Source organism: Podarcis melisellensis, assembly GCF_964234715.1.
Source record: "Podarcis melisellensis genome assembly, chromosome: 2".
Classification (NCBI taxonomy): domain Eukaryota; kingdom Metazoa; phylum Chordata; class Lepidosauria; order Squamata; family Lacertidae; genus Podarcis; species Podarcis melisellensis.
This window is the reverse complement of record NC_138529.1, coordinates 8,523,180-8,540,789: the sequence shown is the minus strand read 5'-3', so window position 1 is coordinate 8,540,789 and position 17,610 is coordinate 8,523,180. Positions and strand designations below refer to the sequence as shown.

At 44.4% G+C, this 17,610-nt stretch overlaps 1 protein-coding gene across 3 annotated transcripts in view; it reads left to right on the top strand.

Annotated features, from left to right (window-relative positions):
• Window positions 1-17,610, top strand: part of SLC4A8 (solute carrier family 4 member 8) — a 65,607-nt gene that overhangs the window by 30,829 nt on the left and 17,168 nt on the right. For all 3 annotated transcript variants that reach the window (XR_014165104.1, XM_081898536.1, XM_081898537.1), the window contains exons 7-16: window positions 1,812-1,900; window positions 3,286-3,443; window positions 5,575-5,662; window positions 6,038-6,184; window positions 7,454-7,557; window positions 8,202-8,376; window positions 9,914-10,047; window positions 11,246-11,491; window positions 13,198-13,303; window positions 17,254-17,415. Coding sequence is in view for 2 of the 3 variants with exons in the window: in XM_081898536.1 (XP_081754662.1) it covers window positions 1,812-1,900; window positions 3,286-3,443; window positions 5,575-5,662; window positions 6,038-6,184; window positions 7,454-7,557; window positions 8,202-8,376; window positions 9,914-10,047; window positions 11,246-11,491; window positions 13,198-13,303; window positions 17,254-17,415 (1,409 nt within the window). In the remaining variant the exon portion in view is untranslated. The remainder of the gene's footprint in view (window positions 1-1,811; window positions 1,901-3,285; window positions 3,444-5,574; window positions 5,663-6,037; window positions 6,185-7,453; window positions 7,558-8,201; window positions 8,377-9,913; window positions 10,048-11,245; window positions 11,492-13,197; window positions 13,304-17,253; window positions 17,416-17,610) is intronic.

The window sequence follows — 17,610 nt, the reverse complement described above, 5'->3', positions numbered from 1 at the left end:
CTCCTGGGAAAGCCCCCAAGAGCCGCACTCCCTTTAAAGAGCCATGCGGAGCGTGTGTGCAGCTCTTGGGGGCTTTTCCCCGAGGAGGGAGAAGGGCAGCCTGTCAGTGATGGGCTGCCCTTCTCCCTCCTCGGGGAAAAGCCTGCAAGTGCCGCACACACGCTCCACGCGGCTCTTTAAAGGGAGCGCTGAGCAGAGCCTGGGATGCATACATGCTCTGCTCAGGGCTCCCTTTAAAGATTTTTCCCCCCTTGCATTCCCCCTCTAAAAACTAGGTGCGTCTTATGGTCAGGTGCGTCTTATGGAGCGAAAAATACGGTAGTCCTGCATATTGCGTGCAAATTGTGTAAATGGAAATCAGCCTCCTGATTTGCACGAGAGCGGGATTAAATCAGAAGATCTGTTCCAAGTGTTCAGGCAGAGAAGGGGACAGCATACAAAGTGGCAAGGAAGGAGCTATGCGCACTTGTTTCCTTATGTACGTTGGGTTGGTGGGATTGTTGTCCAAACTGGTGTTGGCACTAAGTTGCCTTATACACCCAGTTAATATCTGTGGTCTGCTGGAGAGCATCTCCTGCAAATGCCAGAGACCTCAGAAGCCCACTCTGGTGTGGCTGCCCCTGTTCTGTGCTTCATAGAAATAGAGGAAAACATTTTTGCCACCGCGAGTGGATAAATGAGTTTTTCCCACAAGTGTCCACTTGCTATAGTTTTGGTCTTGTTTTGGTCTTGTGTTTACTGTTTTTGTGTTTACTGTTCAGTAAAAGGTGTTTACTGTTCTTGTGTTTTTAACTGTTTTTATCTACTTTGTGGGTAAATCACATCAAGGTGGTGGTTTAGAATAATTGTAATTACAGTAGCAATACAATGGTACCTCGGTTTACGTACGCTTCAGGTTACATACGCCTCAGGTTACAGACTCCACTAACCCAGAAATAGTGCTTCAGGTTAAGAACTTTGCTTCAGGATGAGAACAGAAATCGGGCTCCGGCGGTGCAGTAGCAGCAGAAGGCCCCATTAGCTAAAGTGGTGCTTCAGGTTAAGAACAGTTTCAGGTTAAGTACGGACCTCCGGAACAAATTAAGTTCTTAACCTGAGGTACCACTGTACTCTTTTTAAAAAAGAAGAAAAGCAAAAATCCAAATGAAAATAATAATGAACACAAAATTATTTACAAAACAATAAAGCAAGATTTGGTCTTTGAACTATAGGCCCAACCTTCCATCTATTCCTTACTTCAATTATATATTACTTCTTGCCAATACATACTTTTATCATAATTTAACTAATCCTTAATTTGTCTTAGGTCTCACGTCTTTCTTAAAGCTACTACTGAAATTATTCGAATGCTGTGACAGAGTTTAAACTGCTGTAATTATTTTTCAAATATACTTTAAAGACCTCCCATTTTGAGACAAATTCCTGTTTCGGTTTATTCTTAATTTTTTTCTGATAGACTATCTAACTCCGCATATTCTGTCAATTTTTGAGTCCATTCATGAATAGAGGTGATTTCATAACTCTTCCATTTTGCAGCAATAAGAACTCTTGCTGCAACTGTAGTGTATAAAAAGATACCCTTCATTTTTTCCGGAGTAGCATTACTCTTAATGAATAAGCACCATCTACATAAAATTGGATATGTGGATGAAAACAAATGCTTCATGTAATTTGTGCTGAGAAAAGTGTGTGTGTGATTTCATGCATATAAAGGTGCACTTGGTGAAAATGTATCTATAGACGGTGATATTCTGAAACTAACCATTAACATGCAATTTCATCTAGAATTATTTCTCTTCATTTCTTCCTAGGAGTGAGCTCACCAAGTGCCCCACCTCCTCCAGGCTTGGACGCTAAGAATGGAATAATCCATGATACCACCCCAACAGACTTAACTAAGGTGCAATCTTCTTCGCTTGTCTATTCAACTTAAACACTGTCGTTTGAATCTCAGTTTACCTATGTTGCTAATAAGATATATAAATCCCCCAATAAGATTCAGTTCAAAATTAAAACAATAAAATTGTGTTGTTTGGATTGCAGAAGAATCTTTTTTTAAAAAAAGAGAGCAGTGTGATAACGTGTACCCCTAGGGATATGCAAAACAGTTTCCAAGGGTACACAGCAGATTTTTATATTTTTTATTTATCATAATAGAACTTTTATATTGTATTATATATAATAAAGCAGTACCGTATATTGCTGTAGATCAGGCATGGCCAAACTTGGTCCTCCAGATGTTTTGAGACTGCAATTCCCATCATCCCTGACCACCGGAGGGCCAAGTTTGGCCATGCCTGCTGTAGAGGTATGTAGAGTAGAACTGTCAAAGCAAATTGCTGCCCAGGAGCAGATGGCCATTATAGACTGTCTCTTGCTAGATTATTGACACATAGTACTGGTCCATAGTGTTTAAAATGTATGGTGAATGTGCAGCCGTACACTTATGGTGTGGGCATTTTCATGGGAGAGAAAATAAGTGAGAGAAGGGTTGATGATTCCTCACTGCTTGCCAGTTCTTCTCTGTAATTGTCCTTCCTGCCCCTGTTTTACTATGACAAGTGGACTCAGGTTTTCCTTGCAAGAAATATCTCTACACGCTCAAGAATTTGCTGTTCTTGATCAATTGACCAGTGTGGAATGGTCAGTTAGGTAAAGGCAGGCAGATCTCTGGTTTCCTGTAAAAGGAATATTTATTATGAAGGAGCAATTGTTTGTTTTTTAATGAATACATTTGATGTAAAGTCTTGATGGCTTATGTGATCCATTGTTACCCTGCAAAAAAGAAAAAAGTCAAAGTCAGTGAAGAGGGAATATCCCCAAAATTATGTATGAAAAGGTGGAATAAGCCAATGAAAGTTCATATATACAATATAACAGAGTGGTAGCGAGGACCGTCAAGCCATCTGTTCCAAACATGTGTCTAAGGACAGTTTCACAATAGTCTTTCAAAAGTTTCAACAGAAGACGTCTCAAAAGTTTCAAAAGTAAAGTCTATCAATAGTCTTTCAAAAGTTCCAACAAAAGACATATTGATAGACTTTACTTTTGAAACTTTTGAGACGTCTTCTGTTATACCTATAATTTGAATGATATCATTATTCTGTTATATATTCTCTACTAACTATTAGCCTACGTGTTGCTTTTGTATTGTTGTGTTTGGTTCTTATTGCAACACAGGGGTTTGTTTTGGGTGAGAAGGAGGAGTGCCTTGTCTGGGTGGGCGAAAATGCTGGTCAAATTGTATCTCAGCCCTAGAAATTATGCCCTGTTCTTTGGAATTAGGCAGAGCTTCATTTTATGAAGAAGATTCCCACTGGAGCAGAAGCCTCAAATGTTCTAGTGGGAGAGCTGGATTTTCTTTCTCGACCGGTTATTGCCTTTGTGCGCTTATCACCAGCCGTTCTTCTCCCAGGCATGACTGAAATTCCTCTTCCTACCAGGTAAGAGTTGTTGTTACTGTTGTTTTGTTGGTTGTTGTTGCTTAGTCGTTTAGTCGTGTCCGATTCTTCGTGACCCCATGGACCAGCGCATGCCAGGCACTCTTGTCTTCCACTGCCTCCTGCAGTTTGGTCAAACTCATGCTGGTAGCTTCGAGAACACTGTCCAACCATCTCATCCTCTGTCATCCCCTTCTCCTTTCCCAACATCAGGGACTTTTCCAGGGAGTCTTCTCTTCTCATGAGGTGGCCAAAGTACTGGAGCCTCAGCTTCAGGATCTGTCCTTCCAGTGAGCACTCAGGGCTGATTTCCTTCAGAATGGAGAGGTTTGATCTTCTTGCAGTCCTTGGGACTCTCAAGAGTCTCCTCCAGCACCATAATTCAAAAGCATCCATTCTTTGGCGATCAGCCTTCTTTATGGTCCAGCTCTCACTTCCATACATCACTATGTTTTGTTGGTGTTGTAGGCTTAACAACAACAACAACAGTTTGTGATAATGAGAACTTGTGTGCATGCCTGTAATTTGCCCAGCTGTCATTTGCATTTTTATTTTTGCAGAATTTGGAATATTGTGCTTAATTATTATTATTTGTCTTGGGGGGGGGGAGGCAGACTGTGATTTGAGGGTAGGCATTGATATTAATAACCCCCTTATTATTGGGGAAAGGTTCCAAACTTCTGATTGAGGGACTGACCAAGTTTCTTAAATGATATCTGCCTTTTCACACTTTGAACCGAAATTGTCAATCATTTCCCCCCTGCTTTTCTTCAAATTAGGATAATAGAAACTTGCTGATTGAATAAAAACCCAAAAATCCCAAAAAAGAGAGTAGAAAGCAAGCATTTCTACAAAGCAGAAAACCTATATAAAGCAAGCATTTATGTTTTGTACTGTTATGATATATTCAGAAACGAGAGGTCTTGTGTGCTTGTGCTTGGGAGATTGAAGATGTGCAGGCTGGAGAGAAGAACCGGCGGCGACTCTTCCCACCCACCCCGTTCCAAGCCCTTGCCCTCTCGCTCACTTGCCCATCCTGCCACCATGGGGACCGCCGGATAGCAGGCAGCTATCCTGAAGCAGCAGCAACTGTAGCCTCCCCTTCCCATAGCGAGGTGGTGCATGGCTTTGCCCGGGCCTCCAAGGAGCTGGGCATCCCCATAACTGCCAGAACTACCAGCCGGTAAGCACAGCCTGCCGCTTTGCTGGATGGCCGATTGGGGATCGCTCACCTCGCCTCGGGCTGCTGCTAGTTGGCTATAGTATATACGGCGAGGATATCCCAAACTCTAAATTTTTACAGGAAAAGTTGGGGGTCGTCTAATATGCCCAGTCGCCTAATACGCCGGAATCTATGGTAGCAACAGGGAGTCAGTTGTGGGGATGGTGAGGCAAAAGACCCTGGGCCCAAGCACACATGCATATTGTATAAAGGTGCAAAGCCCTTCTTTTGCACCCTGTGAAACATAAATGCGCAGAGTTTTTTTAAAAAATGGGCAATGGTGCATCGCCCGCCCATGACTCCTGAGCCTCCCCTGATCTGTCAAAACAAAGGGGGAAGAAGATCTGCACCACTGGACATCCCTGGTTCCCCTTCGGCAGTGGCGGCGGCAGCGAGCAGCTCCTGAAGCCAGCCAGAGCCAACTGCACTACCAGGCTGGCTCTGGGCTGCTGAGGCTGCCGCTGCCACATTTCCCGGGGACAGATTTGCAAATCTGGGGACATTCTGGGGACGGAATTTGTCCGGGGATGGATTTGCAAATCTGGGGACTGTCCCTGGGAACCGGGGACGTCTGGTAACCCTACATTAAACTGCATCACAGCATCATGGATGTAGGTGGTGGGGAGGCCATGGAAGACAGGCTTCATCTGAGCCCAGTTTCCCTTCCCATACTTGTGAAATGTTACATGTCGATACTTGGCTTAAAAGCAGGCATCCCCAAACTTGGTCCTCCAGCTGTTTTGGGACTACAATTCCCATCATCCCTAGCTAACAGGACTAGTGGTCAGGGATGATGGGAATTGTAGTCCCAAAACATCTGGAGGGCCGAGTTTGGGGATGCCTGCCTTAAAGGAATGTTAACTTCTCAAAGCCTTAAAAAACATCTGCCCCATTTCCCCCTTCTCTCCCTAGGTTCATGTTTATCTTGCTGGGTCCATTAGGGAAAGGACAACAGTATCATGAGATTGGAAGGTCAATGGCTACCCTCATGACTGATGAGGTACAGTAAAATACAATATATATTTTCACCCCTTTTGTTTGCATTGCTTTGCCTTTCTGCCATAATTCGAGCTTCAGGAGGAATGACACAATGATAAGAGAATAGGAATGCAAAACTGTTGCTAGAAATATGAGACATTTTGCTCAGGCTGCTACCCATTTTGTGAAATTCAATTTTTAAAACAATCAAGAAGCAGATACATTAACATTATACATTAGAATACCTTGTTACCTATTTTTCAGGACAAACAAACCAATAGCTGAGATTGCAAATTATTTAACTGGCAAAGCATCATGCAAATTTCATATGGCTTTGTTGTTGTTGTTGTATGTAATGTAACAGACTGATGGCTTTGTCTTGATCTCTTGTCTACAGATTTTCCATGATGTTGCTTATAAAGCTAGGAACCGTAACGACCTTTTAGCTGGGATTGATGAATTTCTAGATCAGGCGACGGTGCTACCACCTGGAGAATGGGATCCATCAATTAGAATTGAGCCACCAAAAAATCTCCCTTCCCAGGTAAATAATGACTTTCTTCTCCGGTACACTAGAACACGATGGCTGTGTTTTTGGAAGCGATGCCCTTGGACTCTGAAGGTTGTCCCCTTGATTAGGTGGACAGCGTTAATAGTGTAATCAAAACCATGTTACATTTTAAGCCTTTCCACCTGTTTGTCCACACTAGGGCCCTGAAGGAGAGTCTGTTCAGCCTTTTTGGAACATTGAACTATAGGGGAAAGGCCCATGTTGTCTCTCATATGCTATTGCACATGATGTACAGGATGTGGTTTTTGGTACCTCTGTTGTAAACATCACTTTTTGAGAGCTTGTCCAATGGAAACAAATGACCTGCTGCAGGCTGAAATAAAAGGGAACTAGTATGAATGGGGCTTTTTTCCTGTCCACCATGAACTGAAATAATTGAGAGCATCTGGCTTTGTCTAACCCTTTTGTCTGGAAGGAGTTGTACTATCGGTGACCTGCCAAGCTGAATGCAGCTCACCAGCCATGTAGTCTGTTAGAGGCTCAGTAATCTCCTCCTCCTCCTCCTCCTCCTCCTCCTCCTCCTCCTCCTCCTCCTCCTCCTCCTCCTTCTTCTTCATCCTTGACTGTCTAGACCAGGCTTCCTTAACATCGGCCCTCCAAATGTTTTGAGACTACAATTCCCAGCATCCCTGACCACAGCTCCTGCTAGCTAGGGATCATGGGAGTTGTAGGTCAAAAACATCTGGAGGGCCGAGGTTGAGGAAGCCTGGTCTAGACTGCTAATGCACTTGTCAGAGCAGAATACACTGAGTTGAGTTGGAGTGTTCACATATTATGGTGGAAGAATGTGGCCAACTTGGCTCATATTTGTAGTCTTTTGTTGCAAATTTGCGACTCCATCACCCAAATATATCTTTCAATGATTTCAGTCGTTCTCCCTTGCTGCCCCTTTTGCCTAGAACCCCATCTCATTTCCTTCTTTCAAATTCCATCTCAAAGCACCTTGATTCCCACTTTCCTACAGAAATTATGCACAAAGATAATGAACCCGTTGGGTGGTTGCTTCAGTGTCAGGACAGAGGACAGCCTGCCATAAATATAGCATGCCTTCATAGGCAGAACACTGATTGACTCAATCCACTGTCTATTGCTTCTTTCTTTCCTTATTTTCACTTTCTTCAAGCCCAAATGCTGTTTTCATGTCTGGATTGACTCCAGTTACTTTCACTCAGTTAATGAACTATTCCTTGATTCCTTGGATAGAAATTAATGGGATTGTTCATAATGTTCCCACTTTATTAGGAAAAGAGAAAGTTACAGGGAACATCAGGAGCCCCTAATGGAAGCATTAGCCAAGAGGACGCAGAAGATGACCATGGTGGGCCAGAACTTAAGCGAACGGGAAGGTACGTTCTAGGTGCCTCAAATGGTTTCTGCTAAAGTCCACCTTCCCTCTTCTTCAACAACAGGTAATCTAAAGTATGACCTTCACTGCCACACAAGTTGGTGATGCACAAGTACAACTTCTATTTTTGAAACATTGGTCCAGGTGGCTTTCATATCATGGAGGGCCCTAGTCAGAAGGCTAGTTAGAAGTATTAAGTGACCCAGCAGTAAACCTCATTACTTTTTTTATAGTGGAGATTCAGAAGTCCAAATGATTCTAGCAAGTGCAGATGCCCATTTATAAGTAATGCCCAAATTAGCCACAATTCAGGCCCTCGTTTTGTGAATTGGTCATCTGGTTGCCAATAGACAACAATTTTATAGAGGATTAAGGTGGTGTGATGAAGATATCATCCTCCACTATCTGCATGTGTGTGCGTGTGAAAACACACCCACACCCATACCCACACCTTTCACCCCACACTCATTTGGGGTGAAGTAAGATTTTTGCAGAACCTGACAATAATTGGATGAGCACGACTAACACTACAATCATACCACTTTCAACTATGCCTCTGTCCCTCTTTTGTTAACTCGCCTGTGGAAATCAAAATATGTATCTGCCCACCTTTTTCTTGTTGATCTCCCTGTATTTTCTTTGCAGGCTGTTTGGTGGCTTGATCTTGGATGTGAAACGGAAGGTTCCTTGGTACTGGAGCGACTATAAAGATGCTATGAGTTTGCAGTGCTTAGCTTCCTTCCTCTTCCTGTACTGTGCCTGCATGTCTCCTGTGATCACCTTTGGGGGGTTGCTTGGAGAAGCAACAGAGGGAGAAATAGTAAGAAAGTTCCCCCCTCTCCTTTCATGTGTTATGAATAATTCCTAGGCAGCATTGCAAGAAAGCAGCAAGCATTTAACTTAACTGCTGCTCTTCTACATTTCAGCTATGTGTGCTGTTCAGCATTAATAGAGCCAATGTTTTTATCTCACTGTGACAGACTTCATCACTCAGTTTGTGTGGCCAGTGACACATCTCTGAAGTTATGGAATTTTAAACGCCCAGGAGAATTTGGCCTTCAGATGTTCATTTTTTACAGAAGACACATTCTCCATAATCTCTTTTAGAACAGAGGGTGAGGGCATGTACCGTATTTTTCGCTCTATAGGATGCACTTTTCCCCCTCCAAAAATGAAGGGGAAATGTGTGTGCGTCCTATGGAGTGAGTGCAGACTCCTTGGCTTCAGTGATAGCAATGGGAAGCCTCCAAAACGCAGAGGGAGCTCTCCCTCCGTGCTCCGGAGCCTTCACGTTGCTTTCACTCTCCAGGCTTCAGGCAGCTATCCGCAAGCCTTCGGAGCACAGCAGGAGTTCCCTCCATGCTCTGAAGGCTTGTGGATAGCAGCCTGAAGCCCGGGGAGCGCAGCGCCAACTCCCGCTGCACTCCCCGGGCTTCAGGCAGCTATCCTCAAGCCTTCGGAGCACACACCCAGCCCCGCAAGCTCTGGGAGCAGCAACAAGGATGCATGCAACCTTGCCGCCGCTCCCAGATTGTTCTGGGGGCTGGGGTCGGGGGAAGCTCAGGCTTCCCCCGCCCCGGCCCCGCTGCTAAAAACGAAGCCAAGACAGCGAGTGGGATCCATTCTGCTTGCGGTCTTGGCTTCTTTGCTCTTTGGGGCTGGGAAAAAATAATAATTTTCCCCCTTTATTCTCCCCCTAAAAACTAGGTGCGCCCTATAGTCTGGTGCGCCCTATGGAGCGAAAAATACGGTACTTAGGATTCCTCACCTTGACAGATGGCCTCTGAACACTTTTCAACCATGCTTTGTATTCAGTCAGAAAATGCTCAGTGGTCGGACTTCCTTTTTAATTGATTTACTAGACTTATAGACAGAATGCAATACTTAAAGGACATTCGTGAGTCTGAATATAAATTAAAGGGTGACAGCTATTCAGGAGTAAGTTGATCCATAATGATAAGGAGTGTGAGAAATAACCTGCCACTGCAGAAAGCAGAGGCTGAGGACTTTTGAACCCGAAAACTGGTGCCATTTGAAATTGCTTCCTGAGCTATCTATCTCCACACAGTTAGCCTATTTCTAAGGAAAGGGTGGTTTTTCTTTATACTGCTGCAACTCCCCCACTCACCACAAACTCTGTTAAAAAAAACATGTGGTGTGGTGAGACAGTCAAGCAATCATTGCAAAGAGAATGCCGAAGAAGCCAAAATATGGAGGCTGTTCTCTAGGTATATGAATCTCTGAAAGTTCTAACTTCATCTCCGCTGTAGAACCTGGAGTTAGTCAGGTGAGCTGAATGGACCAATAGTCTGACTCAACATGGCCACCCTTCTGTTTTTACCTGTTCACACCTGCAGAGTGCAATAGAATCCTTGCTTGGAGCCTCAATGACTGGGGTGGTGTATTCCCTCTTTGCTGGTCAGCCTCTCACCATCTTGGGAAGTACTGGGCCGGTACTGGTCTTCGAGAAGATTTTATTCAAATTCTGCAAGTAAGGCTGTGTGCTCTCTTAAGGGGCAAACAATTTTTATAGTTTGACAAAAGGACGTGGAAGAGAGACAGAGACAGACAGAGACAGAGGGAGGGCGGTCTGTCTGTCTGTCTGGTGAATGGACCTAATGTTTCTCCCTTTACCCCACTTCCCTGCTTTGGTGTAACTGGGGCTAATCATGATGCATAGCAAGCCAGGGCAAGTGATGTGGGAAATGGGAAATGGCAACCTGCCATGATTTTTCTCCTCATGATTTGCTATGTTGTCCCCTAGGTTTTTAGGGATGTGGGTGGCACTGTGGGTTAAACCACAGAGCCCAGGGCTTGCCGATCGGAAGGTCGGCAGTTCAAAACCCTGTGACGGGGTGAGCTCCCGTTGTTCGGTCCCTGCTCCTGCCCACCTAGCAGTTCGAAAGCCGTCAGAGTGCAAGTAGATATATAGGTACTGCTCTGGCGGGAAGGTAAATGGCATTTCCGTGTGCTGCTCTGGTTTGTCAGAAGCGGCTTAGTCATGCTGGCCACATGACCCGGAAGCTGTACGCTGGCTCCCTTGGCCTGTAAAGTGAGATGAGCGCTGCAACCCCAGAGTCGGTCATGACTGGACCTAATGGTCAGGGGTCCCTTTACCTCTCTTTTACTCCTAAGTTTTATGTTGTGAATTGCCCTGATATCTGTGAATGAATTTAATACCTGGAGAGGGACAATGCCCCCCTCCTCTTTACTCTTGCAGAAATGGTTGAATGCCATCAACCAAGATGCTGAACTTTGGAAGTTCAATTATTAAATTAAATTAATTTGTTTCCAGTCCTTCATCATACAATGTGGTCCACATCAGGTGGAAAGACACATGGGGAGAGCCCTACTCACATGGTGTTGGGCCTCTAAACTTTTAAAAAGTGGCAGAAGATAAAGCGATGTCATCTGCGATTAAAAGAGTTCATTGTGGCTGGAGATAATATTTATTACTGTGTGTAATCAACAGTCAAAATCAACTGGACTTAACCGTCCAGGGATCCTTTACCTTTACCGTTTAAGGATGGTAGAGTTTGGCCACAAAGCAAAACAGAGTCAATAGCATTTTAGGATCATTTACTTAACTCTATATTGCATTGCAGCTTTTTTCTGTTCTGATTATGGGTTTGAATTAAATACGTTCGGCAATGGAGAGAGTCTAAATTGGTCTTTTTTTTTTTTTGCAGAGACTATAACCTAAATTATCTCTCTCTACGAACTTGCATTGGCCTGTGGACTACATTCATGTGCGTCCTCCTTGTAGCAACTGATGCCAGCTGCCTTGTGTGCCACATCACTCGCTTTACAGAAGAAGCGTTTGCCTCGTTGATCTGCATCATTTTCATCTATGAGTCTCTGGAGAAACTGATTAAGTTGGGGAGAACCTACCCATTTCATATGCACACTGATCTTGATCAACTGAGCTTGTATTAGTGAGTTACTGTTGCTCTTCTTGTTTAAACGTGACCTATTGATTTTTCTTTCGGTTTGTTTGAATTCACTAAGTACTCTGAGAATGTCTGCTGCACCTCATTCCAGCAATGGTTAAGCAAGTGCTAGTGCATGATAGATTCACTGAAATGACACGTCATAATAAAAATACATCTAGGTATATCAGTCCATTCATATATTGGAGGCAGTGGAGGAAATAATTTTAGTTGGATGGAGCTCATTTAGTGAAGAAGATAACAGAGGTCATTCAAAGGATTTTTATGCTATACAGTTACACATATACACAGACCCACACTTTCTCTCTCTGGTGTGGGTATTGGCATTTTCAATTTATAAAGGTTAATTTATAAGCCTTTTGGGCACTTATTAGCCATGACCCATACCGTAGCATAGGGTGCATTCCTTGACCTATTTCTCAAGGGGGTTGTTGTGTATGCTGTTTATTTAATGGTTGTTATATCTGCCAGCACATCTGTTCCAGGTGGAGTCTGCTGCAGCTGCTTGTTGTTGTTGTTATTTTCATACCCGCCCATCCAGCTGGGTTGCCCCAGCCACTCTGTGCTTCTTCCAACAAATATAAAAACATAATAAAACATCAAACATTAAAAGCTTTCCGATACAGGACTGCCTTCAGATGCCTTCTAACAGTTGTATAGTTATTTATTTCCTTGACATCTGATGGGAGGGTATTCCACAGGGCGGGTACCACTACTGAGAAGGCCCTCTGCCTGGTTCCCTGTAAACTCACAGGGAGGGAACAGCCAGAAGGCCCTTGGCGCTGGACCTCAGTGTCCAGGCTGAACGATGGGGGTGGAGACACTCCTTCAGGTCTACTGGGCCTTTGAGGTCATTTAAGGCTTTAAAGGTCAGCACCAACCCTTTGAATTCTGCTACCCATACTGTGGCATAGGGTGCATTCCTCAACCTATTTCTCAAGGGGGTTCTTGTGTGTCTCATTTATTTACTGATTGTTATACCTGCCAGCACTTCTGTTGCAGGTGGAGTCTGCAGGGAGGATGAAGAAAGTGAAACTACAGTTCAGACAGAGAATTAGGACCACGGACAGCTCCAAATTCTGGCTGCATATAGGCAGCAGCCATGACCAGGCAGACTAGAATATTGCTCCATCAGTGGTCTGGAGCTAACGGAAGCTTCATACAGTGGACACGCGGGTTGCGATTCGGTGCTTATGCACATGCGCAAAATGTGATTTAGCACTTCTGCGCATGCGCGACTGCTGAAACCTGGAAGTAACCCGTTCCGGTACTTCTGGGTTTCGGTGGTCTGTAACCTGAAAAAACACAACCTGAAGTGTGTGTAATCCAAGGTATGACTGTAGTAATGAGGAACTACCGGTTTGTAAAGTGGTCACGTGATCCATCCAGGCATGGAAGTAAAGTCGAAGAGGGAAGGCAGGGCCACCAGTTCAGACCATGTAGTTAAAGGCAGCTCTGTTGATTTTCTCCTCTCATGAAGGATTTGGACAGAACAAAGTCTCAATTGTGGGAATGATTCCCAAGTAAATGTTTTCTGAGTGGAGGTGCTTACCACAAATGGAACAATACGGTTTTTGTATTTCCCCCCACTCCATCCCAAATGGATATGCCATTTTGCTTTGGAATGTAAACAAGGCTGTCTTTTGAGACATTCTCAGTGTGCTTTATTAACCCTTTCCTTTGCCTGTCAGCTGCAGGTGTTCAGCCCCAGCGAATCCCAGCAATGAGACCCTGAAGTACTGGAAAGAAAACAACATCATTCCTTCAGCTGTCACATGGGCTAATCTCACAGTCTCCGTAAGTCTCTGGTCTTTGCAGCAACCCCTCCCCCCGTTGGAGATGGGTTGATGTCTGTAGCACAGCATTATCAATTGATTAGATCAGCATTTATTAAACCAATAATCTTAGGACTTTTTTTTTACATGTGTACCCTTAAAGTTCTTGTCTGCAATTACTACAATCCTGCCTTTCCTCAAAGGAACTTAATGGCTGTGTACTGATTTGAAATTAGGCTTCCCTGATCCTTTTCTGACACACCCACTAATGCACTACATCAGGCATCCCCAACCTTCGGCCCGCCAGATGTTTTGGACTACAGTTCCCATCATCCCTGACCACTGGTCCTGTTAGCTAGGGATCATGGGAGTTGTAGGCCAAAACATCTGGAGGGGATGCCTGCACTACATTAGCTTTCAGTGGGTTGCAGCAGAACTGTTGTAGTAAAATATGTACAGTGGTACCTCGGTTTACGAACTTAATCCGTTCCGGAAGTCTGTTCTTAACCCGAAACCATTCTTAAACCATGGTGCGCTTTCCCTAATGAGGCCTCCCACCGCCAGTGCCCTTCCACCGTTCAGATTCCGTTCTTAGACTGAGGTAAAGTTCGCAAACTGGGACACTACTTCTGGTTTTGCGGAGTTCGTAAACTGAATCGTTCATAAACAGGATTGTTCTTAAACCGAGGTACCACTGTATTTGCAAAAAGAAAATATGGGAACATCACATTTAAAAAATAAAAAGCATATTCCTTCATTGCTGGAGAAGAACTGTTTGAGAAAAAAAATGGTTTTGCCTTTTTGTTCACATATTACCGACAAGCCAATTAAGTTTGATGAACTGCTGACAGAACCTGTCTGAACCTTGTTTAAGCTACTGTTTTATTTATTTTTTTCAACAATTTCCAACCTATGTTAGTCAGTTTGGTTTATTGTGTTTAGCAAGCAGCCTTTACACACATAAAATAATAATAACAACAACAGGAATACTGCTACTAATAATGGTTTACATTTCTACTCCCTGACCCCTAATGGATAAATCACTTCTCATCCCCCCCCCCTCAAGTTATGTTACACAAATCTGTAAAGCCTTAACAAGAAATTTAAATGTTCTAAAGGATATACAGTGGTACCTCGGGTTACATACGCTTCAGGTTACATACGCTTCAGGTTACAGACTCCGCTAACCCAGAAATAGTACTTCAGGTTAAGAACTTTGCTTCAGGATGAGAACAGAAATCGTGCAGCGGTGGCACGGTGGCAGCAGGAGGCCCCATTAGCTAAAGTGGTGCTTCAGGTTAAGAACAGTTTCAGGTTAAGAACGGACCTCCGGAACGAATTAAGTACTTAACCTGAGGTGCCACTGTATATCTCTCAACACCTGACAGCAAAAAACAGGTCTTTGAAAGAGACGACCTTCCCTTCTGCGATCTTGGCAATGGGCATAGCTGTCAACTTTCCCTTTTTTTGCGGGAAATTCCCTTATTTCAGCGCTGTTTCCTGCAGCTTCCCACTGCTATTCCGGATTGTTAGATATCCCGTAGACTGTCTCCGGGACAGGTGAGGCTGCTGATCCCTTATTTTCAAATCCAAAAGTTGACAGCTATGCTGCTGAACCCTTATTTTTGAGGCTGCTGAACCCTTATTTTCAAATCTGAAAGTTGACAGCTATGTCAATGGGTGGATGTAATTGTTTCTGAGATCATCATAGAAAGGGCACTCAAGGAGAAAATGAGTTATGCCTTCTATTGATACAGAGGTGCAGCCACAAATTCTATCCTTCTTAGGGACTCCTTTATGTCGGCCATTCCAGTCTGCTAATGGAACAACATTTGCCTGTGTGAAGGCTGTCCTCATTTTAACATTTGGTAAATCTACCAGATATCTTGGCAGGGATGGGTGCAATGGGATAAAAGAAGCATACAATTTATTCGATTGACAGATGTTGATCTCAACCACTTGAGATTGCATCTCAGTGTCTCCCAGCCTTTGGAGCATTATTTACCTCTCTCAAAACACTGTGTCACAAGAAAGGGGGCAGAGAGTCCCAAGCTGGTGGTAGCAAGCTGAATTTCACGTTTCCGCAAGTTGGAAGCCATATCTTCAAACATTTCATGAAAGATTCTGATATCTGCTCAAAAAATAGTTTTTAATCCCCAAAGCAGAGCTAGTCTAATGGCTTGGCTTTAGCTTTAATAGGCATTACACCCAGCTCTGCACGGAGTAGTGCTATTTTTGTAGAAATAGGGACTGGCAGGAGTCTGCGTGAATAATCATTTTGAGCTCTCTGCAGTGAGTCTAAATTGGCCATGGCCCACAGTGGTGCTTCATGTAACAACTTTGGCAACGCTTTGGTCTCATAATGTTCTAAAGTGGGCTTAACCAAGTTGCCTCCTTTTGTATGGTGGAATCGTAATAGACCATTTAAAGTTACCATATTTTTCGCTCTATAGGATGCACTTTTTCCCCTCCAAAAATTGAGGGGAAATGTGTGTGCGTCCTATGGAGCGAATTCAGGCTCCTTGGCTTCAGCGATAGCAACGCGAAGCCTCCGAAGCGCAGAGGGAGCACTCCCTCTGTGCTCCAAAGGCTTCGCGTTGCTTTTGCTGAAGCCTGGAGAGCGAGAGGCGTTGGTGCGCAACGACCCCTCTCGCTCTCCAGGCTTCAGGGATAGCCGCACGCAGCCCCTCCGGCAGGGAGAGGCTGCACATGGCTATGGCTTCTTTATGGTTTCATGGGGCTAAAGAGGAAGCCAAAACAGCCAGCGGAATCCATCCCGCTGGCTGCCTTGGCTTGTGACATAGCCGCGTGCAACCCCTCCGGCTCTTTGGGGCTGGGGGGGGAATAAGATTTTTTTTCTTGATTTACCCTCCTAAAAACTAGGTGCGCCCTATGGTCTGGTGTGCCCTATGGAGTGAAAAATACGGTATATAAGCTAATAGTGTGCTTGATTGGACCTATGCAGACCATTTGCCTTCTCATACAACAGTTTTAATATTTGGGAAAGGCTCGTCTTTTGGAAGAGCTGTTGTGGGCTACTCTACTGGTTCTCTGGCATCCAGCTCTAATGCTTAGGACGTGTCCACACCAGTGTTCCTTATTATATTTAATGTCCTCACCCCTCCCTTGCCCTTACTTTTTAAAAATAAGGATCTGAACCATTACATACTTGATCATGGCCCAATTTTATCATGGTATTAAATGCCAAACATGTTCTGCACATTTAAGGATTGTGGGCTTGGGATTCTTCCACCCAAGCAATGTTGAATTTGCATAACAGCATCCATGCACCCACAGGCTGTTCTGCTGAATAGTATCACATTTAGCCCAAATGGAGACTTTATTTCAACCTCATTTTGCCCATTCTTACCTGGTAGGGATTCGACCTATGCCCACCTTGATTGTTGGACTACAGCTCCCACAATCCTTGGCAATGATGGTTGAGGATGAGTGGAGTTGGGAGCCCAGCAATCCGGAGAGCCATATCTCCCCCCTGCTGCAAGTTTAGTATTCAAATTGGGCAGCCCTAATTTATTCAAGGGGACACGGGTGGTGCTGTGGGTTAAACCACAGAGCCTAGGGCTTGCCGATCAGAAGGTTGGCGGTTCGAGTCCCCGTGACGGAGTGAGCTCCCGTTGTTCGGTCCCAGCTCCTGCCCACCTAGCAGTTCAAAAGCACGTCAAGTGCAAGTAGATAAATAGGTACCACTCCAGCGGGAAGGTAAACGGCGTTTCCGTGCGCTGCTCTGGTTCACCAGAAGCGGCTTAGTCATGCTGGCCACATGACCCGGAAGTTGTATGCCGGCTCCCTCGGTCAATAAAGCGAGATGAGCGGCCACGACTGGACCTAATGGTCAGGGGTCCCTTTACCTTTAATTTATTCAAATGTTAATTGCATCTAATAATCACTGATGTTACCATGCCTGCTGCCTGGGCTTTCTTTTCAATGCTTTGATTACACTTGTTTGTTCAGAAATGCCGGAAGATGCTTGGAGAATTCACAGGACCTTCATGTGGCGTCGATGGCCCTTTCACCCCAGATGTTCATTTCTGGTGCTGCATTTTGTTTTTTACCACCTTTATCCTGTCGAGTACGCTGAAGAAATTTAAGACCAGTAGCTATTTCCCAAAAAGAGTAAGTAGATAGCAGCAGTGAGCACAACAAATTCAAACCCCGATAAATATATGCTGTCTACCCTGTGTAACAATGACTGGCTGAATTATTTTTCTCTGTTCTGCATAATTACCACATTACCCTGGTCACATGAGCAGGCTGGATTTTTTTGGGAGGGTGGGTGGGAGGACTTTCTGCTTATCTTCCCCTCTACCC